Genomic DNA, 27999 nt, shown 5'->3' with positions numbered 1-27999 from the left:
AGTTTTATATCGTCCTTTGCAATAATACTAAAGATGTTATTTCAAGTGTAATCAAATACTTCCTTCAACCAATATTATCTTAAAAATGGAGAAATTTTACCATAATGAAAGCAAGAATTTTTTAGGTAGTTTCCAAACTGCCCAGACAATTAGGTCCATCATTTACTTGTACCTCTTACCTATAAAAAAAGTCTACAGAAACATGTTTCTTGCAAATTTGAGGCCCTATATTTCTTATTTTGTAGCAAAATAAATACTGTCTAAACTAAAAGTTAAAATAGTTTGTCCTGGTTGTGTACCTCAAAATGAACTGGCATGGCTCACCACCTCATGGAAATGGCAAGGGAAAGACAAGGAAAATTAAATAGCAAATTTTGGTGAGTTCTAAACTTTTAACTCCTCTGAGTTATACTTAAGCAATCAAAATACAGCCAAAACCTGTTTTCTTTACCTTGTCTAAAGTGTTTTTTTTCCCTTTTGCTAGCTGCAAAAGAAAAAGTCTATCACATTAAAAGACTTTATATTTTCACACAACTCTTCTTTCTGGTTGATATCTGCTTACACAAAGCAATGCCTTAGAAAGCAGATTTTGTTTACAGCTTTAAAGAGCCTTTGTGAGCTTCTCCTGCTGTTTCCAGAAACACTCATTGCTTCCACCATCTCTTAAAATCACTTCAACCAGATGTTGAATAGCTAGTATGAAATTTGTTTGAACAGTCAGTCTTCAAAGGCATTGATCTATCAGACAATATTTGGAAGTTATTGAAGCATTATGAAACACTAACTCTAATTCCATTTTAACCCAAGTGTACCTTAATATTAGATCATATTGTACAAGGTGTTGTAGTTTTACAGAGCTGAACATCAGTAGTAAGTAGTTACGGACAAACTGCAAGATAGTGTTTTGCCTTTGTGATCCAAAACTCATTTTGAGTTGCATAACATCAGAGCTCAAAATACTTCAAATTACTAGGCTCAGACAAACTCCAATATCAGCCATTCTGAGGTCTGACAGAATATTCTCCACCTCATAGAAAGGTAACTCTTGTGTGCAGATAAAAGAAGCCTATTGTCCCTACGGATCTTCTAACCCAGATTCCTTCAAACATATCTGTTGTTGAATGTTTTCGTCTCTGTTCTTCTGGTGTTCCCATAGTAGCATCTGAGTACATCTCCCTTTGCAGTGACATCTGATTCTGTTGGATAAAAATTGCATTATGCACAACATCTGTATTCGATGGTATTACAAATTCTGAATATTGTTACAAGCATGCTGCTTATTTGGTGTATCAGGGATTAGTACAGATTACTTATTCCGTCATGTAACTACAACACAGAGATCATACGGGTGACTGTCTCAATCTAAAAGTTGCTCACAGGCAAATTTACCTAGCTGTTTTGAGGACTAATTTTGTTGCTTGTCACCATCCAGGATGATATGATTATGTACCTAAATTTTATGTCAAAGTCATAGTCTAACTTTAACAGGCACTTTAAGGCACGCTAGAGATTGTACTCCCCTGAAGATTTTCTCCACCCTCTCTCATTGTCCTGTAACCTCCACAAGCTTTCTGTTCTGTTCTGATTTCACTGCAAACATTGTGCATGCCTTTTCCCCAGTGTTTCTTGGAAAGAGCCTGATGCTCCAAATGTAATATTGCACCATTCCAATCACAAATAATACCATAGGTGTTAACCAGTACCTGGTGGTGTCATCTGCAGCTAACCAAGTTGTGATATCATCTGAAGGATGAGGAACAGGCATGGTTATAACTTCCAGGCACTGATACCTACAAGAAAGTGGTACAGACATGAGACCATTAATTGTCTGAAGAACAGCTCAGTCAATATTTCATTGTAATAGATACACCAATAAACAGGTATCTGCCATTTCTAAAGCCATTCTACCCTATTTTGTTTCACTGCAGACAATTTGCTCAACATTTTTCCCAGTCTTCTTCAGCCTGTTTTTTAGCCTGCTAGAGATTTAAAAGAACAGTTTGAATATGCACAGACACGCTTTCCAAGCAAAGTGAGAGCCTGTTGCATGATACTACTATTTCTATAGGTAAAAAAATCACTCCTATATGTGCCTTTCATTGTTAAAAATATTACCTATAAAGTGTGATAAAAAGAGAAAAAAACCATCAAATGACAGGGAGCAGGCATAGGATCAGAAACATCTCTTAATTCACTTGCTGAAGTCTAGCAGAATTAAGGTTTGAGAGTGAGCAGTGTTTGCACAGAACCATGAAAACTTTTTGATTCAGCACAAAGGGTTATCTGTTTAGTTTGAGTACCATGTAAATTTTACACCAAAAATATCTATCAGCTAAATTGCTATCTGGAGGTCAGAGTCACTCCTCATTATTTGACCAGAATATGGGTTTATGTTGAGATGCAGATGACTTTCAATGATGTTTTGTTTGCCACAGGAGAAACATTTTATTCTGTATTTTATTATTAGTTCTTTTAGATCTATAGTTTTTTGAGTCTTTATTTACTGAAAGATAGAGCACATGATAACTTCTTTTATCTTAATCAGAAATAATATTGTGTCATGAATTAAATAATTAATTTACTTTTAACAGAGACCATGCCATACTGCACCTTTCAAATATTAAGGCATCTTAATTTATCATCCTATCCTGAACAAGTTTAATTTTCAGCTCAAGAAAGCCTTCTCTGCCATGTCAATAGGAAAGGTTTAGTGGCATGGAGGAAGTAGATTGCATTAATTGTTGGTGCGTGTAGGACCATTACTATTATTTTGCTGTACTAATAGTACAGCAAAGCAAATTTCCTCCATCAGCGTGACTTCCCTTCTTAATTTCTTGTTAACTGTCCATCTTACAATAAAAGACTGCTGTATGTAATTCCCACTGATTATGAAACAAAACTGGTCAACAGGGCAAATGCAGCTCATTTTTGGCATGATTAATGTTGGTGGCCCTGAAGGCAGGACATGTGAAAACATGGTGTGAAGTCAAATGGAGGGTAGAGAGACATCAGTAAAGTAGGATGAGAGAATATTATTTATAGAAATGCACAGAAAGTCATCTGAGTACGGTGTGAGACTGGAGCCCCAAGGACTGTGATGGGAGATGTGAGATGACAGTGATGGGGTTCAGTATCTTAACCTATGTCTTAACACCTAGAACTCTTTTGTCAGAACATTGGTGGGAAATGCACAATTACACACTTCTTGTAAACATAATTTATCTGAGAAGGTCTGTGGTTGACTTTAATCTATTTTATAGTTTGTTTACCCTCACCACGACCTCTCTTTCACCAGAAATTTATAGTACCTTTCAGAAATGTACACTACCTTCTACATGCACATATCAGCAAACCTCCAAGGAAAATCAGGAGACAAAACAATGCGAGGCTTAGCAGCATGACGTCCACTGTCTTCTCTTAAAAAGAAGCAAAAGTAATGTTAATAATGTGAGGAAGTGTAGTTCATAAATGGATTAATTATATATTGACTGATAACTATTGTGCTATTCCTGAACCGTCACTGATTGAAAGAAACATTTCCTGGGGCTTTTTCAAGAGAGAGAGGGGCTTCTGACTTCAGCACTGCTCCTTCCTCCTTGTAGCCCTCAGCCTTGCTGCTGTTTTCATCCAGCACTTTCCCTTGCTTCCTGTGCTCCAGGAGACTCCATCCCTTCCTTTCACTGGATTTGTGCTCTCATATGCTGGCCATGGCCTGTCCTGCCACTGGGTACTTCCGTCCAACCCTGATTCCTCCCTCTATATACTATAGACATTCTTGCTGCTGCTTCATCTGCTTCTGGATTCTTGCTGTTGCCACCTACCGCCTCCATGCATCATGAGGATCCATGAGCACCCCTTCACAGCTGTAACTGGTTTAAGGCAAAATGAAAATAAAAGCTTTTTGTCAAAAAAAAGTATTCTTTTTGACCCAAAAAGTAACATTTGGTTTTCATTATATTTACCTTTTTTAATGTTGCTAGGCATAGTCCTAAAGAAAAGCTAACAATACATTTTTATATTGTTCAACAAATACTACTGCTCTCTACCTTGCATTTCTTCCTGCAGAAATACTCAAAATACCAAAATATCAGTGTCTTCAGCTGACTCAAACAGATATTTTTGGCAATTTTTTTTTGTCTGTCTAGTACCTAGCTTTAGAACTACAGTGAGCTTGGATTATTTTGAACTGAGTACTTTGAAGAAAAACAGGAAGGAACAGCTCTTAAAATGTTAATAGTCTAAGGCCAGTTAAACAGTCTAGATAAAATTCAAAGAACAAAATAATTTTAAAAAGTTGCTAGTTTGAACTCATCTGTAGTTTAAACCAAGGATATTACAGATTTTCACAAATTTCACATGAAACCAAGAAAAAACTCACAAACTTCTAGACAATACTGAGTATAATAGCCTGTGCATTCTGCTAAAATAACAAAACTATGATTTATTCTTTTTAAGATCAAAAGGGAGTTTTCCCCTTCTTCTCCTTTGAGATTAAGGCTCAGAAAACATTTTCTGAACAACCTCTGTACTGTGTAGTAGAAAACCTTTTGTCCTGCATCATTCTGCTAACCGCATGTCACGTACACACCCAAAAGAGGAAGCAGTGGTCTTTACATCAACTGAACCACAAAGAGGTTTGCTCTTCTTGCTTTCTTACTTCATGCATTTTGGAAAAGAAGGAAGAAGCAGCATGCAAATTCTTTCAGGTAGACCAGTTGGGGGGGGAGGGGGAGCTTCTTTTCAGATGTAAATGATTAAACTCAGTCACAGATAACAGTACTTTGAAATCAAAACAAGTGGCTTGGTTTGCAAAAATGCAGAACACCTCTGAACTACTATTAACTTCAAAGAGATCTATGAATGCTCAGCAGCTCTAAAAATTAGACCAATTATTTCAAGTTTCTATAAATGAATAAAGCTGATTAAACATTTCTTTTTTAGCAGAAAGTTTCTATACTGAAGAGATCAGTTCAGTTTAAATTATGGTTTTTTTTTCAAGGACATATGCTAATTCCAATGGAAAGTGAATGTGTTTCCCATGAGAAAATTAACAAATTCTTTTCATGTTAAAGGAACATTTCAGAACAAATATTTTAGTTATGTTTTGAATTATGTTATTTCATTTTGATGTTTCAGCTTGTTTAATTGGAGGCTGAAATGCCTCTTCAAAATCTATTCTTAAAGAAATATAGCACATATCCTAGATGAAACACTGGAATGTCATGTAGAAGCAAACAAAAAGCAGGTCATTGCACACCCCTTCAAGACTTTCAGCAGAAGAATTGACACATTCCAAAATAAAAATAACAAATGGATGGGTTTTTTTCCTTTCACATTATTCCACAAAAACATTAAATTCTTTCAATTCACTGTATCTGTGAAATTAGATATATGACTTTCATGTAGTTATCATGAATGATACTGCTAATACCAGTTTTTTTTAAATCTAGTCAATATTAAAATACAGTTCATAACGTCCACTTACACATGTTCCCAATTAGCAGAAAGAATATAGTTTCAATGGAATAGAAAATAAAATGGGTAGAAAACTTTCTTTAGACATCAAATGAGATATTTAAAGAGGTTTTCCCAAGCATGTGACTGCTCTATATAATATACTCATAGCTTCATTTTATAAAAGTTACTGTTTGAGCACAGAAGGAAGAAGGGACATGGCTGTGTCATGTGAACTTGTGCATATATGCAGTACACTTCAGGGGTAAATCAGCACTCTGCACTGAACACATGAGGATATTGCAGCTTGTATGCAATGGTGGTCTTGTCCACCATAAACTTTTTCTGAAGTGGGAGAAACATGCTATGATTGTTCAACCTCTCCAATAGCTGTAGCAGAAGCTGGGAAAGCAGTGGTGTAGAAAACAGTTGAAGGATAGTTACAGCTTCTGAGAAGGTTTGCTAGGCTGGAACCAGGACAGGTGACCGTTTAACTTCATTTCCTTCTTCTGGTAAGAGGCTGGCAGGGAGCAAGTAAATCTACATTCCCCCACAAGTAAAAGCCCTTCTAATTTTTCTTCCCTCCACTGTCTACATATCACACTAGGCAGGCTCTCCCTATCTTCAGTGAGAAGAAAGAAGCATCTCCAAAGGACACTTCAAGTCTCTGATGGCCTGAAATGTGTTCTCTCCTTCCCCACAGTGGACATGTGAAACAACTAGGTTTCTCTCTCCAAGCACTTCACAAATGAAATGTTTTTGAAATCAGATGAATGAATCTGAGTCAACATAGGTGGCAGCTGAGCAGACCATTGGGATGCGGTGAGGCATCTGGTAAAGTAGGCAGACAATGTATAAACCCAATAACTGAATTTACTTTCAATCCATTGCAAAAACAGTAATGTCTGGCCTTGTATTTCGTGCATCTTCAGATAAATATGTACTTGAAGCTCAATAGATCACAAAGACATATTCCAAATCACAGTCTGTTACTTTAAGTAAATATGTTTGTCTTGTTCTGTTTCACTATCAATAGTATTGTATTTTTTATTATTATTATTACTTTTGCATGTCAACTTGCAGAGGCAAATCTGTGCGTTAGTTTCCCTCCATAAATATAGCACCCCTCCATTATACTACCTCCCTTTTACCTAGCCTGACATCACCTGACATCAGGAAGCCTCTGCATGTGGAGGCATTTTTGTCATCACAAGAAGCACAAGTTTCCCTTGTTAGTACATGAGTGTTGAAATCTAGTTATAGGAGGTGAAGGAAAAGTATTGCAAGGCTCTTGTTTTGTTTGTGCTGAAGTGAGCTGTAGGTGCCAGAGCATATACATTTATTTAAATGAGAGTTAAACCATTTCCTACCTATTCAGATAAGAAATTACTCCCCTGATGTACTAAAAGAAATGTTAGATTTAGTCCTTAAGGACCATGTGATTTGGTGACTGGTATTTCTGTGAATTTCTTGTCTTTCTAACTTCAGGTGAAAGTATCTATAGGGATGCTTGGGCTGTCCCTAGCAGGGCAGTCAGGGCAGTGTTCAGAGCTTTTCATTGGCTGACCATTACTGTTTTCTAAAGGTTGCCAAGAGTTAGAAGCAATTTACTTCAGGAGAAAAGCCATGTGCAAGAATGCCTTAAGATCAAGGAAGTACAAGTCATTAGACAAAAGACTGTCTTTCCCTGTGTGAGTTGTGTGAGCCTGGTGCATGACATGGACCCCTCTAGGTACTGCTATGATATAATAATACAGCAAGGAGAAAACAGGTGCAATAATAAAGTAAATATGTTGAATGATATGGATCATATCTAATGATAAGGCTTATGAACAATAAATACATGATAACTTACCATGATCAATAAATACTGGTTCACTCCATTCACTCCAAATCTTGTTTCTTATGCATTTCTCTTTCTTTACCCTTACTTGTGCTGCACATTTTCTTGCTGGTTTATGAAACGGATACTCGTATTTCTCTCCAGTGACAGTTACAATCTTTCAAGATAGGTTTAGGGGATTATTTTAGGTGATTTTTCATTGCAAATCAGACAGATATAAATCTAGGAATGTCAAATACTATTATTTACGTCTCTAATCTAGTAGGAAGAGATTTTCAGAACAGGTGTTCACGTCCAGACACAATCTGTCTCTTAACTGCCATGTTTTAAAACTCAGGACTGAAATGGAGGAAAGCCTGGAACTGATAAGATGGAAGGAGTTATCAGCTATAGTAGGACAGTAAGAATTTGAAAACACTCATTCCCCTTTCATTTTTTATTACCCCAAATGTAGAATAAACACAGTAACTATGAAATTGCAAGTTTCAAGGTTTGGTGTGGGTAGTTTGCTATACCTGCTTGTCCAACAGAATAAAATCTTGCATTTTTCAGCTGACTGTTTGTGAGGAATATCCACGAAATTTGTGACTACCTTCAAACATCTTTAATTGTGCCTACAAAAGAAAGCATGCCACTTCAAAAGATCAAGTCCACTCAAGAAGTGTCAGAGATTAAAACAGAGGGATCACTGAATCATTCATCACTTTTGAAAACTGAAGCCAACTTCTGTAAATAAACAATGCTAAGAATTTAAGAAGGAGCAAATAAGAAAGGTGAAAACTCCTGCTCATAAAAATTAAAAACAATGTCAGGAAGTTGCAGAGAATTAGAGAGTATGCATCTCAGACACAGAGGACCCCAGAATCTTTGTATCTTGGGTGTTAAGAAAGCATGGTGAGGTAGTACCATAAGTACAACTTTAAGAAAAAGGGATGTTCTGATCTCCTCATACTGACCAGTGCAGTGTGGATTTGATCCTGTGTATTATGCCATTTCTTTCTCTTCCTTCATGCTCTTTAAGGCCTTTCCAGAGCTGGTGCCAAACATAGGTCCAAAAGTTCACATGCTAAGTTTTTCAAAGTAAGTAAAAATGGAGGAAAATCCTTGGGATTTCAAAAGCAAACTGGAAATTACTACAAGGGTTGAGTGCTAACCAAGTGCTGTGTCTGAAAATCTCTTCCTAAAGAGCTACTAACAAGCTTATAGCATCACAGGAAATTTCCAAAATGCAAGACTCAAAGGATTCTTACGTAATTATGTAGACCACCTTCTTGTGCAGCACTTTCAGTCACATCTGCCCAGAGCATTTGTGGAGGATGTCTAATCTATTGTCCATAACTCTATAGAGCCATACCCAAGCAGCCTCAGAAACCTCTTTCTGTGGTAGGCATTTCTTGCTATTAGGACACTTTTCCTGACTTTTAGCCTACATTTTCCTTGCTTTGAATTTAGTCATTTTTTATCCTACTCATAAGGTGGCATGGGTAAGTCTGATCCCTGTACTCTTTTATTTACCAGAAGGCTGTTAACACAAGTTACACTCCCTTACACTAGAACATGCCCCTCAGTCTTCCATTCCTAGAACTCTCACTGATGTCCTCTGAGACTTTTTCCCAGCATATTTATATGTTGTGGTGATGCCCATAGCCCAGTTTGAAACTTCAGATGAAACTCAGTATCTAGAAGGTTAAATTAGTCACAACCTACATCTTACATGTGACATATCTGTCATATAAATCTGAGTAACTTGACCTTTGTGTAATAACACATGGAATGATCGACCCAGTTGGTGGCTCGGTGTAAACCACAGATATTTTTTCTTCTCTCTTGCTGCCTGTAGGTTAATTCTATATTTTGCTTAGACAAATCTGACCTCTACTTCCTAATCATAGGATTTTCCTTATTACTGTATTTTGGCTTGTTGATTTCAGACTTACCCAATATTTCAAATTCTAATCTTGTTTCCTACTGTACTTGCCAACCCTTCCTACCTTCCAGTCACCTGCAGATTTAATTCCCTATTTTTAAGATTTATCACTCTGTATCACAGCATTATTATTTGTGCTGATAAGTGTTCAGCAAGTCATCTCTTTGGGTATTCAGAATGAATAAATAAATAAATAAGCAATCAACCTTAATCATTATACTCTTAACTTGTTCTGCAACAAATGCCAATAAGCCTTCTTATGGATTCCCTAACAGCTCAACTCATTAAGTCTCTGTGACAGATATTAAGACCTTGTTTAATCAGGAAACAGAATCTCAAGCTTACTTCATGCTTCCCCCTCCTGTGTCTCCTGTAATATTGCTCTGTAATACTGATGCAGTTTTCTTCCTTAACATTTCCCCCTCCCTTTTCTTCTTCTGCGATAGGTAATTACCATTCTAATCATTGTCAGCTTTGATACTGATTCTCCTCAAGTCTACCTTAAAACCCCCTCACTTAGCAGTCACCCTTATATGAACAGGATACCAAAGATCCGGCATGAGCCTCCCTTGATCCCTCTGCTTGCTGCCTTTAGCACTTAGGAGCTTTGTGAATAGAAAAGGACAAGGCCTAGGATGTCTCTGGCATGGATTTTAAAGTATTAGTTAGGAATGGTTTAGGGAATGATAATTAGCTGCAGAGATGACCTAGAAGAAGGCTACCTGTCTGTCTCCTGGAAAACCCCAAAAAGGACTGGGAAGCTTTGACAGGTCCGAATACAGACCTTGAGTTCCTTTTCCGTGTGTTGCAATGACAGAACATGGGAAACACCAGCTCTGTTCTGGAAGCTGCCTAGCGCTGTTAGCACTGCATCTGAATTAATAAATCTTGATGTAATTTATAAAGACAGATAACTTTATGTGATCAATATTGTGTCTTTCTCATTGCATTTCTCCTTTCGACCATGTCTAACAAAGGGTGGATACATATCAATTTATTTATATGCTCTTTCAGAGTTTAATTGTCTTTTAAATGTTTGTAGCCAGTTTAGATAAGCCTTTTATTGTTAGAGTACTGTGCACTGACTGCAGATAGCAGACCGTGTGTTAGCAGAGATTTAGGTTCTTAATCAAACACAGAGCTTCAAAGACAGCTTGAATGAAAACTGCCATATAAACCTGAGTAATTAGGTTTCTGAATCTTTAGGAAACACCTGAATTTCATACTTACCATATTCTGAATTAAGTGCTTAGATTTGTGCTTTTGTGGTTCAAATAAGAATCTGCATGAAAACTTCTCAGCTCTTATTTACAGGTAGTTTAAAACTGCCACTAAGTAATGCCAGGTGTCATTTAGTCACCATGTGGCATAACCTAAACTATAACACAGTTCTATTTCTTACTGGCAAGTCTAAGAGAACATGCTGATACATGATAGATTTTTAAATATGTATAATGTATGCAAAAAGCAGGTGTGATTCTTTTAGTGATGCATGTAGAAATAATTATATTAACGTGTCTTTTTTTTCTTTCCCTAAAATATTATTATAAAACTAGCTGCTAAACTTTTCTTTTTATCAGTACTCCATTTTCTATAACAGAAAAGTCAATAATCTATGCAATACTAATGTAGGATTCAAAAGACCAGGTTAGGAAAGCTAAGGCCCAGTTACAATTAAACTTGGCTAGGGATATTAAGGATAACAGGAAGGGATTCTACAGGTACATAGCAAATAAAAAACAGATTAGGCAGAACGTAGGCCCCCTCAGGAAGCTCTCAGGTGAACTAGCTACACAGGATTTGGAGAAGGTTGAGCTTCTGAATGACTTCTTTGCCTCGGTCTTCTCTAGCAAAGGCTCTGACCGCACCACTCAAGACTTGGAAGGCAGACGCAGGGACTGTGAGAATGGAGACCTTGGGCCCACTCTAGGAGAGGAATTGGTTCGAAACCATCTTAAAAATCGGAATGTGCACAAGTCCATGGGTCCTGATGAAATCCATCCGCAGGTCCTGCAGGAGCTGGCGAATGAAGTTGCTAAGCCACTGGCCATCATATTTGAAAAATCATGTCAGTCAGGTGAAGTTCCCGACAACTGGAAAAAGGGAAATATAACCCTGATTTTCAAGAAGGGAAAAATGGAGAACCCAGGGAATTACAGACCAGTCAGTCTCACCTCTGTGCCTGGCAAAATCTTGGAGCAGATTTTTCTGGAAGGCATGCTAAGGCACATGGAAAACAACAAGGTGCTTGGTGACAGCCAGCATGGCTTCACTAAGGGGAAATCCTGCCTGACCAATCTGGTGGCCTTCTATGATGGGGCTACAGAACTGACAGACAGCGGTAGAGCAGTTGATGTCATCTACCTGGATTTGTGTAAAGCTTTCGACACTGTCCCACACAACATCCTTGTCTCTAAATTGGAGAGACATCAATTTAATAGGTGGACCACTCGGTGGATAAAGAACTGTCTGGATGTCCGCACACAAAGAGTTGTGGTCAATGGTTCAATGTCCAGCTGAAGACCAGTAATGAGTGGTGTACCTCAGGGATCGGTGTTGGGACCCGTCTTGTTCAACATCTTTGTCACTGACATGGACAGTGGGATTGAGTGTACCCTCAGCAAGTTTGCCGATGACACCAAGCTGTGTGGTTGGGTTGATACGCTGGAGGGAAGGAATGCCATCCAGAGGGACCTTGACACACTTGTGAGGTGGGCTGATGCCAGCCTCATGAAGTTTAACCATGCCAAGTGCAAGGTCCTACACCTGGGTCGGAGCAATCCCAGACACAGTTACAGGCTGGGCAGAGAAGAGATTCAGAGCAGGCCTGTGGAGAAGGACTTGGGAGTGCTGGTCGATGAGAAAATGAACATGGGCCAGCTTTAGTTTGCGCTTGCAGCCCAGAAAGCCAACCGTATCCTGGGCTGCCTCAAAAGGAGCGTGACCAGCAGGTTGCAGGAGGTGATCCTGCCCCTTTATTCTGCTCTCATGAGACTTCACTTGGAGTATTGTAACAGTTCTGGTGTCCTCAACATAAAAATGACATGGATCTGTTGGAACAAGTCCAGAGGAGGGCCACGAGGATGATCTGGAGACTGGAGCACCTCCTGTATGAAGATAGGCTGAGAAAGTTGGGGCTCTTCAGCCTGGAGAAGGCTGCGTTGGAGACCTCATAGCAGCCTTCCAGTACCTGAAGGGGGCCTATAGGGATGCTGGGGAGGGGCTCTTCATTAGGGACTGTAGTGATAGGACAAGGGGTAATGGGTTTAAACTGAAACAGGAGAAGTTTAGATTGGCTATAAGGAGGAAATTCTTTCCTGTTAGGGTGGTGAGGCACTGCAATAGGTTGCCCAAGGAGGCTGTGAATGCTCCGTCCCTGGTAGTGTTGAAGGCCAGTTTGGATGAGGCCTTGGGTAATATGGTTTAGAGCAAGGTGTCCCTGCCCATGGCAGGGGGTTGGAACTTGACGATCTTAAGGTCCTTTCCAACCCTAACTATTCTATGATTCTATTCTATGATTCTAAATTCAATATGAAAAGGAAAAAAACAACCAATCCACTTCAATGCAAGCATGACTCTAAAAAATTCCAGAAAGCGTGTTGATTTTCCGTTTTTGACCAGAAAAACAAGAAAAGTTGGATTATTCATGAAAAACCTTGGGATTTCTTTAAAGTTTCTTTGACTTTTAACTCCATTAAATTCAAATGATACCAAAATTTTTATGGCAGTTATGTGATGCACTTTAAGTGCATTACTTTAGTTAAAAAAATTATTACCTTATGATCTGTTATTTTCACTTCATACAAAAAACATTTGCTGCTTGCAGAACCAATTGTAGGCGGGGGTTTCCAGTAAATTTGAATACTTCTGTTTTCAAGGGAAACTGAGATGTTGATAGGCGGGTTCAGTTTCTCTGAAAAAAAAACAACCCACAGAGAGACCTTCTGTAACTTGTGCTCCTTCTCATATTTATGCTTATGCAAAACAAACACAGTGTGTTAGTCCTTAAAATACTCAGCTGACTATTTTGGAGTTTTTCACACCCAAAGGAGTCATTCAGTGACTCACTTTCTTTAAAAGTGCTGTTCACTAAGTAGCATCCACTTCTGAGCCACAGTAAAGAAAATTACAGGGGTTTGTTTCATGCCCAGGAAGAAGTGGAATCACCATCCCTGGAAGTGTTCTAAAAACATATAGATGAGACCCTTAGTGACATGGTTTACTGGTGAACTTGGCAGTGCTGGGGTAAAGGCTGGACTTGATGATCTGAAAGGTCTTTTCCAACCTAATTTATTCTGTGATTCTATGATTGTATGTATCTTTCTAGGGAAGGTAGTAGGGATGGACAGGAGAAGCAAGCCCTCTGAGTTCACTCTCCAAAATCTGTGTGGGTAGCAAGGAGACCTCTGAGCTGCTATAGGCTCCCTGTCATGTAGGATACATGTTTCTTGTTGGATACTTCAAGTCTGCGCATAAGCCTGATAGTATAACTTTGAAAGAAAATCAATTTCATCTCTCACTGGGGGGTTACTGAAGGGATACAAGTTCCTGGCAATATACATGTTTGATATATGACGCTTGCTTAAGAAAAGTTTCTCTCTTGCAAATGAACACGCAAGTACTTGCTACAGAGGAAGAAAGATGCACTTAGGACATGTAAACAAGTAAACAAATAGTCCCCCTCCTCTCACTATGTTCATCATGAACATAGAAATGCAAGGAGTGTGATCACAATGGGTTTTTTTAAAGAGGGACAAGGTATATGGTTGGAAGCAAAGGACATGTGGGTTCCCAGTATTTTAGTTTCTGGTTTACATAAACAAGTCTACAGTTCCTTTCTAGCATGGTGAGTGTTAGGGAAGTGATCATAGGTGTGTGCTGGAGTACTCAAGCAGCCTGAGCCCTCTCTGGCTTCCACTGCATTGCAGGGAGCAACCACAGTTGGAGTTTTCTGAAAAAGCCCTCCCAGCAGAGGCAGAAGTGCACAGCAAGTCTCTGTAGACAGGGTCAGCGAGGTTTGGGGCTGACATTTCTGCCATGTGATGCCAGAGGGGAAAGACAGAGAGACACAGGGAGGATGGGCAGCAGCACGGCTGGTCCATGAAGCCGCTGTGGCTGCAGCTGCATGAAGCTGTATCATTCCACAGGCAGTGTATGCCACACGGGGGTTTCTATTTTAGATTTTGTTTTCCCTTCCCCTTCTTCCCTTGTCTCTTTGAGTAATGCTCTTTGTCTTTATGCCAATGTATGGTGCATGGGAAACAAGCAAGAGGAGGAAGTGTTGTGTTCAGGCCTGAAGGGCTATGACAACATTTCCATCATAGAGACTTGGTGGGATGCCTCCTATAACTGGAGTGCTGGAATGGAAAGATACAGACTTTTCAGGAAAGGCAGGCTGGGGGGGAGAGGGAGGGGATTTCTTTCCTTTTTGGACCAATGAAATAACCAATGAATTAACTTTTCATAATAGGTAATAATGGGCAATACTTACCTATTGTCTGAGGTGTAAAAGTTTTGTAATAAGACAGTCTTGAATTATTCTTCATACCTCTTACAGTTATGTTTAAATTGATTTTTCTTGATGGCTGGAAATATATTTCTTTCATATGGCAGCCAGTATTTTTCTTCCTTGCATTTTTTATATATTGCTGGCAATCAAATTCTTTTCCTATGTGTCTGTGAGAAGGAAATATAAGTCTTGTAAATCAAGGACTTAGCTGCAAAACCATGATTTCATACTTATTTTGCACAAAACCCTTACCTGTATGAAAAAAATATCTGTATATCTTCAGGAGCTTCTGCTTTAATATACCAGGTGCAATTGAAAGAAGAAATGTTATATATGATGCATGAAAAATTCTGAATATACACTGCAACAAAAAAAAAAAAAGAGTAAAAAGAGTGTCGTTTATTTTACATAATACCATGATGGATGCCCTTACAAACCCATTATATAGCCTTATTTTTAGAAGTGTGAATAAGTGAAAGGTGATAACAAATAGGTCTTTCTGCTTTTTGGACAATGGCAGTACACCTGCTACTAACAACAAAAGCCTTACTAACCCACTTAATGACAAATTGGCCCAAAGTAGATTAGAAGATCTGTTCTTTCAAGATTTCCTGAAACTGGGTGATACAAAAGGCAATCTTCAAGACATGAGTTGCTAGGGAAAATGGAAAGAGTGGTTGAGTCTTTTCAACAGCTTGCTCAACAGAGCTGGAGTTTTCTGAATCTGAACTTGTCTAATAAAGGAAATAATTCTGCAATATTCCAAGAAGGCATGTGTTGTATTCTTAACAAACCCATACCAAAGTAAAAGTAGAATAATAAGCTTTCGGAAATTATATGTCTCCAAGTAACAGAGAACACTATCATGATGTCTTAACAACATAGCTGACCTGGAGGTGCCTTGTAAGTAAATTCTGTCCAGCCACTCTCCTTAATTACATCGTCTTTTTCTTTTGCAAAAAGTTGTGTTTTGACTTTAGCATTAAAACCAGAGTGTAAATTAAGATTTATTCTCTTCTTCTTCTTTTGCAGTCTTTCCTAAGAGAAGGAAGAAGGAATTGCATGAAAGTGGACAGTACTAAGTATTGAAAGGGAAATTATGCAAATCTGTCTACTGAATGAAGTAATACACAATTTCACTTCAAACTATGTGCAACCATTGAACAACTTACTTCATTCTCATGAGTGGTATTGAAAAATTTGTAACTCAAAATATACTTCACAGTATACTTCTCAGTTTCTTCTTTTGTCAAGTTATTGTTCCAGGACAGAATGACTCCAGGCTCATGCTTGGAAATCCACACAGTGTTATGTAGCTCAGGTGCATCTGCAATTACAACGATATTCCATAGAAGAAGAAAGGGCCCACCACTGTGTACGCAAAGGATTTGGCTCTCAGTAAGACTTGCACACTTGGTAGCTCTGTTCTTACAATGAACAGGTGGTTTTTCCGTTCTGTTGAATATGACTTACTTCAGCAGTGACATTCATGTTTACCTATTTGCAGCTCTCAAAATGTTAGGCCATTCACTTTTACCTGTCTTGGACACCTCTCCTAACAGGGGTCTCCATTTCTCTTTATGGGCTATAGAAAGTGCTTTGATAATGAGTTCAGATACTGGGGATGGCTAGTGTAAGATGAACTGCTATTTGATATTTTACTTACCTCCTACATCTTGTTGTTCACTTGCCAGGCTAGTGGAAAACAGTGTCTTACACTGGAAAAAGCTTATTATCAGCATGATGGGAATGACTGTAACATGTGCCATAGCAAACACTTTGTGCCACAGGGTCTGCAGAAACTGAGAATCTATACTTCCAAGTTCGGTTGAAAAAGCAGTTAGAACATGATGTTTTAATTTTGCACCTGTGAAATAATATGAAACAGTCACTAAGCCACTTAAGTGATGCCCCAAGTATAAGAAATAAATATAAAATTACATATATTTAACAGGTCTTGTTGTTTGGTGCCTTTTGTATCTGAGATATTTATACTTAAACCCATTCTTTAATTGGGTGTCATGGCAAAAAAGGACATGTATGCCATACCAAGCTAGTTTTGAATGTACTGCTTAGATTGCAAATCAAGACCACAGAAATGACACAACTGATACTGAAAGCAAGCAGTTTGGGTAGTAGCTACTTCACATAACTGTGGCTAGATACAAACCCAGCAGCTGTATCCATATATCTAGCCCTTACTGTCAGTAGAACGACTGTCAGTTCCAGGTTGTGAATCATGTTACCTGGTTTAGGCACCTGCTTTAGGAAGATAAGAACCAAAACTGCCTGAAATTAATCCTGTCATCTGCAAAAGCAAGTATCAGCAAGAGTATATCAGGTGTTTGTTAAGTTTGGGATACAGTGAACAAACATATTCCACTCTGATCAAAGTTGGTTTTAGAAAGACATAATTGCTGTATCTCTGATCGCTGAATATTCCTTCAAAGGTTGCTTCCCCATAAAACAATTTCTGACACTTCTGAGTTCTTTGCAGACTTAATATGCCTCTGTGTTTGGGATCTTTCACTCACAACTAACTAATTTATCTTGGCTCTGATTTTTTTCAGTACTAAGTCCTCAGACCCACTCTATGTATGTTATCCAAGGATCAGCAAAAGTACACCTGGTGCCATATCAAAATGATCAAAACACACCGATTAACAAGAGGCACTGGTCATGTAGAGGAAAATGTGTGAACGTTCAGCACATCCAAAGAATCTGCAATGAAGTTGCCTGGAAAAAAATATATACACATACATGTACACTGATATAAATACCTACAGATTAATTTATAGTGCTACTTTGGCACAATTCAGTGAACAAAAGGTCTTTCAATGAATGTTGGCATTGCTTATGAAGTGCTATGAAAAATCATTACAAAATGCTTTAAGACAGAGATTCCCCCACCTGGTTCATTCTGGTACTGATCTCAACTGTAGCAGCAGCAGCAGCAGCTGTAGTATGTGTGCTACACCATGCACGCAGCCAACCCAAAAAGTGAGTAAATTCTCCTACATGATGTGCTTCTGAAAGAAGCCAATTCTAGTTGCCTGGAAAGGGAAGGGGTGAACTGTGCCATTAATGGTGCTGTCTGTGGCAAGAGAAAAAGCCAAGGAAAACATAAATTGATGACAAAGAGCTTTCAAGGGTTTATAATTCAACATGTAGTGGCTGTAAAGGGCTCATCCATTCCTATGAGATGGAGCAATCAAAAGCAGTTCTAGGAACAAGTATGTCCTTTATTTTAATTAAGAGAGAGACATGAGGATGGAAAACACGAAGCAAGTTAAAATATTTGTGCCTAATATTAACATAAATTTTGTGGAAAACTCAAGTCAAAAGGGGACCTGATACAGGAAGAGAAACAAAATAAATCTTAAAGTAGCAACAACTTCTGGTGTTAGAAACAAGAACTGAAATAATCTGTGAGGTAATATAAGTAAACTCAGTTGGAGAGAGAAAACACAGCAGAGAACAAGATTTTTAAAGTCTGGATAAACTTAAAAAAAAAAAAAAAGAAAATTGAGTCCAAGTAAGACATTTCAGAAGAGATCTCTGCTGTTTTCCAGACATTACTTGTTCCTAGGAGTATCTTTTGTACAGCATTGAGAGGCACTTTTCAGTATGCAATAAGCTCCTGCACCTTGATCCCACAGGCACTGGAACGGTACTGTCAGCAGGCTGTGAATAGGACTTGGCAAATTTGTAGAAAACAGGTACATGAAAAGCTACTAAAAGGTATTAGAGATGGATATACCCTCTAACATCCCTAATTAAGCAACTGTAGATGCTGGAATACATGGAAAATGGGTTACAGAAGATGGCCAGATCTGTCGATCACACCTGCATAGCACCTCTTGTTGGCACTGCTGTAAGCAGAACAGTAGATGGATTGCTGGGCAGAACCCATGGAGTATTCCTTGTGTTTGTATGCAATGAACTGGTCCACAGAAAAGCATGGCAGCATAAGGACACCCAAGGTGACTAGGAGGGAATGATAAGCCATATATACATAGAAGGTTTTCAATTTACAACTTGTCAAAGAACACGTATTTCCATTTATGCCAGCACAGATCAGCAGAAAGACAGAACATTTCTTCTTAGATGTACACAGATGACTGTGTGTCTCTAATCCTGTGCCATGAAGAGCTTTACGTTAGCATATGGTGCTGACGTGCAGCCTATGAGGTGTGAGATAAAATTCATTGCCTTTTTTTTTTAATAAAAGGCTCTCTGGTCCTTTTGTCTCTGTAAAAATGTACATTAGCCAAATATAAGCAGTCCAGTTAAACTAATGGGATAGAAATTATGTTCATAGTCAAAAGAATGTAAAAAATAACCATAATAAAAACGCACTGTCAAAAAATACTTTTTTTTAAGTAAGGAAGTATTCCTAGTATTTAAAACCAGTACTACAGTTATATTTTACTTTGTTTTGTTGTTGTTTTTTGCTTGTCCAGTTTCATCACTGAGCTTCAAATACAGCCAGTACCTTTTGGCTGCTGCATTTTCTCTGGTTTAACGCAGTGGTTGCTGGAATAAGAGATAGGAGAAGTAATACAGGGGGAGCTTCCAACCCATCTGCCACTGCAGCTGCAGAGATTATAAGGATTTGCACAAAACCCACCTGATGAATCTGGGAAGTAGACAGTCAGGGCAAGAAAAATGAAAGTAGCTAAACCAATCTTCATAAAACTTAAGAGCTACTACTTGGAGTGTGAGGAAAATGAACTGTTTAGTTTTTAAAATTCAGTATACCTGAGTGTTTCCTGAAGTGTAGATCTGTTCATGGTCCTTGTGTCTGAACAAAGTAATTTTGAAAAGTTTGTGGAACTCAGTATTCTATCTTCCTAAATACAGAAGTTAATGTTTTAAGAAACAGCAATATTTAATATTTCATTTGGGGAAAAAAAAAAAAGTAAAATTGACCAAAAAAAAAAAAAGAATCAAGTACTGTTTAAAAATATATTGTGCCTGATATAGAGGGTAAATTCAATAACTAAGCAATGAAGTCTTTTATTCATGGCTCTAATGCACAGTCTTAGCTAAGGGGAATCACTGGGACTGATTGTCAGATTAAGACTACCTGAAGCTTATACTTCATTAAAGGCTGTCAATTCATATTTTTCAAAGCCCCCATATTTGATAGTCGACAATGTAGAAATTGATTAAGGAATTATGAAATAAACAGTACAGGTCAAACATTTTCAAAGGTTTGCATACCTGAAGAGTCAAAACAGAAGCACTATTTTCTTTTTTCAAAACATACCTTCATCTTAATGCCTGTGAAATCCTGGATACCTAAGCATTGTTTGGGTTGTGGGTCAGGAGAGATCACCACTGGAAAATGTCTTAAGACTATAATGAGAAATTGATTCAAGAGACTTCCCTTTTCTGCAAGATACCCCTCAGTGGCCGGTTTCCAATGCCACTTCCTGCTGTGGGACCGAAGCACACTTCTGTGTACACAAACGCTATGCTGTTCTTCAAAATACCTTGAAGGAGGCACACCTCTGGATGACTAATTCAGTGCTCAGAGTTGTTACTGTTTTTTCTCTTTGCATATGAAAAAGAGTTTTAATTTTTTTACATATTGTAATGAGCTTTTACCTTCTAAGAAAAACTCAGATTATAAAAGAAATTAAATCACATAGTGAAATTGGTGTCTATGAAGTTAAAATCCCAGAAAGATCATATCCTACTTGCCAATGTTCTCCTCCTTTTTCAGGGGCTAATAAGCATTTTTCACTGCACCAAATTAAAAAACCAAACAAACAGACAAACCCAAGAAGACACAAACTAGATAGATAACCAAAAGTCACAGAACTAATGGAGGAAAAAGAACAAATTTTACATTTTCAATAGTTATTACTGTCTGGTTTACTCTTCACATCTGAAGCTTTGTCTAACTCACCCTTTGAAGTTGTCCTACTTTTTACATGGTTTATTTTGAAAATGAAGTTAGTTTGCAGTTATCACATAGGCAATTGAAAGCCATGCAGGCATGTTATAACTGGCATTCTGGGGGTTTGGCTGCCTTGATAATAAGCGTGTTTGAAATTAATCTACCACTTTATTCATGATGCTGATATGTTGCATTTCAGCTTTCTACCATAAATTGAATTCAAAGGGGAACAATGAATAACACTGCTGTTTGTTTTGGTTTGTTTTTTTTCTGGGAATGTGGTTTGGAAAGTTATGCCTCTTTGTTCACATTAAAATAGTTATTCACTGAGAATCAGATTTTGATGCAAAAAATTAACATAAGGTGTCAAGAATAAATTATTTACTGCCTTACAAAAAATCAAAATTGCCAAATCTGATTAGGCTATTACCTTCTTAAACATCTCATTTTATAAACACTGCTACAAAAGCACTGAAGAGATCAAGGGATATATTTTCTTTCATTTATTAACTGGTGCAGTTACCTCCAGAGCATAGAAGCTGGCTCTTCTGCTTTGCTTTTCCCCATCTTTAGCTGCTGGGCACACAGCAGAGAAATGCTGACAAAGGAAGTACCCCACACATCCCTCGTACTCTGATGGTTTATTAGGTGAAGTGGTAGAGGCCTAAGGGTCTTCACCTTCATCCCAAGCAGAGGTTGTTACATTTAAGTATGGATAATTTTTTGTTCTTTCAGTATGTGTGTTAAAAATACATGTTTAAAAAAACCCTAACAAACAAACAAACAACAAAAAAAACCCCACAGCCAGAATCACGTCATACAAAAGCCCAGTGGAATGTTTCAACTTCTTACTCATTAAAGCCTTAAAAACTGCTGCTTTGCATCTTGGGTGTACAACACATGCCTCTATTTTTTTTAGTAACATTTTTTGCTGTGATTAATGTGACTGGATTAGACATATTCCCTTATACACAGATTCAATAAATTCATTTTGGCTTTGGAATAAAAAAGAATATATTAAGTTCCATGTGTTTTTTTACTGTTAATACCAGATAATGCAATTATACAATGTAAGGCCAAACCAACAGCCTTTAGCTCTAATATCTTGAATCCAACCTATCCCTTGTTCTGGAGTGCATCAGACATGATGTACAAAAACCATGCTTTTCTAGCTATAACCTAGATAAAGGGAGGTAAATGCTTCTTGAGAAGCTTGACTATATTTAGAAGTATGTTGTATTTAAGACTGGGACTTAGAATCTCAAATCCAATGGTAATAAGTAGCAGATCTGACTACAAGCCCAGGACTTCATTTTTAAAATGTAGAAAACATATTTTCTCATGTTATCTTCTGCTTATTAGGAAAACCTGTGCATTCTACTTGTTTTAAGTGTGGTCTGTAAATTGAATTGATGGTAGCACATTAGTAATTGCAGCCTGTTTCTTCCCATTTTCTTACACCAATAATTTACTATCATTGCTGACTTCAGAGAAAAATCATTCATTTTGGTTGTATGTTTTATGGAGTTTTCTTATAATTTAAAATAATTAAAGAAGGAAGAAAACACCTCAGGAAGGGGGTTTTGGGGGCCTGTCTTTTTGTTTATGGGGTTTTTGTTTGTTTGCTTTTATCTTTTAACACTTTTTTTTCCCCCCACATATTGTTAATTTATTCAGAAATGCAAGAATGGGAGGAATTCAACATTTCTTTCCATCCTTACAAGAATCTTGAACTGGACCATCATTCTGGTTTATCAAAGTACTGTCCTGGAACCACCTATGGATGTGGGCTGATCAAAATTGCATGTCATTTAATTAAAAATATCCATAAAGCCAGTGCATTGTGCAGTACTTCATCCAGGGTTTACCCGCCTGTAAAAAGAAATTGCTGCAAACAATCCACAAAGCCAGCACTCTAAGCAATGCTTAGTAGGTAGCGGCCCGCCCTTTTGTAGTCATCTGAACCCTGTGCTATTTCCAGTGAAGTCCCATGCATGTGACTAAAGGGCGTGGTTTTTCCCTTCTCAATTCCCTTAAAGTCTAGTTTGTTGTATTAGTACAACTCATGTTTGCAATAACGTGCTGGGGATATTTGGGGTGCTCTTGTTCCACCTCTGTTTACAGAAAACCTCATCTTTTGCTTTGCACTGGTGTGAAAATGAAAATCTTTCACTGCAAAGGGGTAGTGAGGCAGGCTTGAAGGATATCAGTAAAGTAGTGTCCTGAAAGTGATATGTGCTGCTGAACAGAAGGGAATTTTGACCTCACAGTTTTCTCCTGTGGTGACTAAATTACCGCCATTTGGGTTTCTTAGTCCTGTTTTGAAGTTGATTTCATGCTTCTGTTTCACATAATAGTGATGGCAATTGTCCATGTGGCCTCCTACTCTGCAGATGCAGTCTCAAAATATAATGTTTCTTTTGTTGTATATTTCTTTCATAACACTTTTCAAACTAGGTAGATGCATGTGTACATATATCAATACAAGGCTTGCCAAAGAATGTAATTTCTCGGAGAAGATGTCTCTTTGTTTTCCAAAAATTATCAGCTAGAGCAAATAGCCATTTGTTGATGCTGAAAGTAAACTTCAGATACAATGCCTTCATTCTAGTTTCTCTGTTTTAACACATCTGTAAATGTTAATATAAATTACAGTCGATTCCTACGTGCAGAGATTTATAAGACAGCAATGTGCAGGTTTGGAGTACACTAAGGTATGCTGACTTTGCATCAGGAATGGGAATGAGCCTTGCAAAGGAGTGCAACACTAATGTAAGCATGCTTGTTCTCAGCTAATCAGGAGGAATCAGTGAAAATTTTGAATTATAAAGGTAGTACTGATAGCATTGTGATTACAAATCTATTAGGCTAAATAAGACACATTTAACACCTAACTTAGGATATGTACCACTTTTAATGAGTGAGAGATAGGGGAGGGAAAGTTGAGAAAGAGCAGATCTCTAATCTTTTCTGAGTGAGGAACTGAGGCACAGAAAGATTGTGCAAGTTTTCCAAATTGCACCAGAAATAACTGAGATAGCTAGGAATTGTTACTATTCTGAAATTTCCACTTCACACTTTGTGAACTACGTGGAAAAATTCAGAACACTGATGAGTAACTGGTATCGCATCATGCATACAAATCCCCTCTGTGGTGAAGGTCAGATAAGTGATGAATCACAATAATTGTGAAGGCAAGCACTCTTAAAGAATAAGGCTTGAACTTGAATCTTTTATCTTGAAAATAATAGATATGCATCATTAATATTTCTAGAAAGAGACCCTGATGTATTATAAAGAATAAACTATATTTCATAACTATGATCCTTCTTTCAATGGAACTCATGAAACATAGACTAAAACAGAGAAAATTTATACACACTTAAGAGCATATCTATTGGCATCTGATTGCTAATTTATGCTAGTATTCCTGATAGTCAAACACTGACAACAGAATGCTTTATATATATATTTTATCAGCTACAAACTTGTGGATGTGGAGGAAGAAGTTGGGTTAAAATCTGTCAGTCAGAGTGGGGCTGCTGTAGCCCTGACTTCTTTGACAAAAGAGGAAGGCGAGGTTTTCTGCCTCTGGGAAGAATTTGAGAGAAGTGAATTAGCTTGCCTAAACTTTAAAAAAGGAATGTTGTTAGGACCTACCTTTGGCATAGTTTCACAGATGTTGTGGTCCCTCCATGATTCACTCCTTCAGTCCCACAGGAAAGACATGCACTTTTCTGATGGAGATGAGAGGACACAGCCTTCTACAGTGATATTTCCAACTGCAAAGCTTAGGTAATTCCCCATCTAACATGTTGGAGAGGCCCAGTGAGATATGCTTCTCATTCTGAGGTGATTTCTTAAAGCTGTAGCTTGCCTAACTTTTTCAAATCCTCTCCTGCACTCAGACCAATGTCACTTGCCCTTTTCCCACAGATCAGCTTACTCAACTCCTCATATGCAGACAGATCAGCTAACTAGTAAATTAGTCAGATCCCTGATCAGTTCCCACTGCTACTTCCCTTTCCAGCCGTTAGTATTGCATTTGACCAGTCAAGGAGTACCGGTTCTGTTGATGCAAGAGGATTCAAAGGTGCCTAGCTGAGTCCGTCTTCTCGTTACTCTGTTAAACAGCACCCCACATTAGGCCAAGTTATATTAATTTAGCCACTTTTATTTCTTTTTTTCTGACAAGTATATATGCCTAAATGTTTTTCTTCCTTTTCAGGAGTTGTTCCTTCATTTAACAAAGTTTATTTCTGAAGAATCACTATAAGTGTTCCAATAGCTGGAAAAACAGAAGGGGAAGATAGAGCAAACACTGTGAAAACATTTTAGAGCTGGCTAGTTTGTAGTAGGTAACCTCACCACTGAAACTACCAGTGCAGGTATTAGCAGAGAAGTCATTTGTGGCACTCTGCAAAAATCTCTCTCTACATCAGGAAGTTAAGATTCAACTGTGATTACTTAGGTATCTGTCAAAGATCCTTAAGTTTGGGCTTGTAACCTTGAGTTCTGCTCAAAAAGAATAAGGATTAGTGAACTTGTTATGACTTAGGTGCCTATTACAGGTGTAATCTCATCCCATAAGGCAGAGCAAATGTATTATCCCCTGGATAATTCAGAGTCTTGCCCTTTTGGCTGAGACTCTGGATCAGACTTGGATATAATTTTTACATTGTTAACATTAGAGATGACTTCTACACTGTGGGTTTGGAATGACTTTTCTAGTAACAACTGACCAGCGCATATCTATTAGGATCTCAGATTTGGGATAATAGCCTCATACTTAAACCAAAGCCTCTTTTGAGTACATTACATGAAGACTATTCAACACTTTATCTTCTCCTAAAATTGCTAGCAACCTGTTTTAGCTGGATCATTATTTCTGACAAGCATAGTATATTAGTGAAGGAGCAAGAAAAGTCCCTGCACAGTCTGAGCTCTATTTTGATGGTGTAAAGAGTGTACACAGGTGATGTCTCAGAAAAAGTGCTGTTGAGGTGTAGCTCAGTTTCAATTCACTATTCTGTTTATTATATGAAGAGAAAGCAAAGCACTAAAAACTTATTTTAACATAATTAGGTGTAGGTGGCTAGATGTGGTGATAGTTTTTGCCAGGACTGCACAGAATCACAGAATCACAGAATCCCAAGGGTTGGAAGGGACCTCAAGAGATCACCTAGTCCAACCCCCCTGCAAGAGCAGGGTAACCTAGAGTACATCACACAGGAACTTGTCCAGGCGGGCCTTGAATATCTCCAACATAGGAGACTCCACAACCCCCCTGGGCAACCTGTTCCAGTGCTCTGTCACTCTCACAGTAAAGAAGTTTTTCCTGATGTTAACGTGGAACCTTCTATGCTCCAGTTTACACCCATTGCCCCTTGTCCTATCACTGAATATCACTGAAAAAAGCCTAGCTCCATCATCCTGACACCCACTCGTTACATATTTGTAAACACTGATGAGGTCACCCCTCAGTCTCCTCTTCTCCAAGCTGAAGAGACCCAGCTCCTTCAGCCTCTCCTCATAAGGGAGGTGTTCCACTCCCTTAATCATCTTTGTGGCTCTGCGCTGGACTCTTTCAAGCAATTCCCTGTCCTTCTTGAACTGAGGGGCCCAGAACTGGACGCAATATTCCAGATGCGGCCTAACCAAGGCAGAATAGAGGGGGAGGAGAACCTCTCTTGACCTACTAACCACACCCTTTCTAATGCACCCCAGGATGCCATTTGCCTTCTTGGCCACAAGGGCACATTGCTGGCTCATGGTCATCCTCCTATCCACCAGGACCCCCAGGTCCCTTTCCCCTTCGCTACTTTCCAGCAGGTCAGTCCCCAACCTGTACTGGTACATGGGGTTGTTCTTCCCCAGATGCAAGACTCTACACTTGCCCTTGTTGAATTTCATCAAATTTCTCCCCTCCCAACTCTCCAGCCTGTCCAGGTCTCGCTGAATGGCAGCACAGCCTTCTGGTGTGTCAGCCATTCCTCCCAGTTTAGTGTCATCAGCAAACTTGCTGAGAGTACACTCGGTTCCCTCATCCAGGTCGTTGATGACAATATTAATCAGCACTGGTCCCAGCACCGACCCCTGAGGCACTCCACTAGTCACAGACCTTCAGCTAGATTCTGCACCATTGACCACAACTCTCTGCCTTCTTCCTTCCAACCAGTTCTTGATCCACCTCACTACCTGATCGTCAAGCCCACACTTCCTTAGCTTATCTATGAGAATGCTGTGGGAGACAGTATGGGGTGGCCTCTGTGAGAGGACACCATGGGCTTTCCTGTATACTATTCCAACCAGCTCCAGTAAATCTACAGCAGAACACAGCTGATCTAGCTCATACAGCGTATCTCTCAAGTTTGAACAACAGCTCATGAATGAGGTACTTCTTTGAAGTAAATTGCCTTAATGCAAAACTTTACTAGAAAGTAAAGATTAGAACATGATAAGCCCATGGTTACTCAGAAATGCAGAAATGCAGAGGAAGAGCATCATTTATTTACTTCCTTATTATTTTCTTACGCAATACATAGCCTACACAATACAAATTTCTCACAAAATTTTCCTAGCCTGGAAAAGACTGAAGAACCTGAGCACAGTTCTCTGTGAGTCAGAGTAAAATAGTGAGTGCATGGGAAAGAAATGAAAGTATTTATGCAATGGCTGTATAGACACAATTTCAGACTGATGAATATTATCTTCTTAGTAATAATCAGATTATTGTCATTGCATCTTAAAAGGCAGAGGAATTCTGACATGAAAAAATGTCTTTTCAGTGGAGAACATGCTCCTTTTTATACATCCCAAGATACAGCTGGCTTTCTGCATCACAAGTACACATTGCCAGGTCACGTCCACCAATATCCTCAAGTCCTTCACTGAAGGCTGCTCTCAATCCCTTCATCTCCCAGCCTGTATTTATAGTTGGGATTAACCCAACCCAAGACCTTGCAATTGGCCTTGTTGAGCATCAAGAGGTTTGCAAGGGACAACTCCTCAAGCCTGTCAAGCTCTGGATGGCATCCCTTTCCTCTAGCCAACCAACTGCACCACTCAGCTTGGTGTTATCTAACAACTTGCTGAGTGCACACTCAATCCCACTATCTATGCCATTGATGAAGAAGTTAAACAGCACTGGTCCCAGTACAGACCTTTTAAAGGCACCACTCATTACTGGCTTCCACTTGGACATTGAGCCACTGACTACTGTAAGTGTTTGGGTACACCCACCCAGCCAATTCCATAGCCATTTAACAGTCCATCTCTTAAACTGATAGCTCCCCAGTCCAGAGGCAAGAATGTCGTGGGGGACTATATCAAAGGATTCACATCAGGATGACTTAAAA

At 38.6% G+C, this 27999-nt stretch overlaps 1 protein-coding gene across 1 annotated transcript; it reads right to left on the bottom strand.

The window, feature by feature from the left end:
- Window position 1: 1 nt before the first annotated feature.
- Window positions 2-24770, bottom strand: LOC133219306 (interleukin-5 receptor subunit alpha-like). Its single transcript, XM_061366555.1, is given in 13 exon segments — window positions 2-1139; window positions 1141-1196; window positions 1704-1714; window positions 1717-1790; window positions 3329-3416; window positions 7310-7454; window positions 13001-13137; window positions 14716-14900; window positions 14986-15094; window positions 15624-15771; window positions 15906-16060; window positions 16400-16600; window positions 24302-24770. Coding segments are annotated over 12 exon segments (1275 nt in total). The 5' UTR covers window positions 16503-16600; window positions 24302-24770; the 3' UTR covers window positions 2-1075.
- Window positions 24771-27999: the final 3229 nt, after the last annotated feature.

The sequence above is a fragment of the Neopsephotus bourkii genome, unplaced genomic scaffold, assembly GCF_033783945.1.
Source record: "Neopsephotus bourkii isolate Nb327-2 ecotype Australia unplaced genomic scaffold, CSIRO-AGI_Nbou_v1 NB_1346, whole genome shotgun sequence".
Classification (NCBI taxonomy): domain Eukaryota; kingdom Metazoa; phylum Chordata; class Aves; order Psittaciformes; family Psittacidae; genus Neopsephotus; species Neopsephotus bourkii.
Note: the sequence above shows the minus strand (reverse complement) of the source record. Positions and strands in the feature narration are given on the sequence as shown.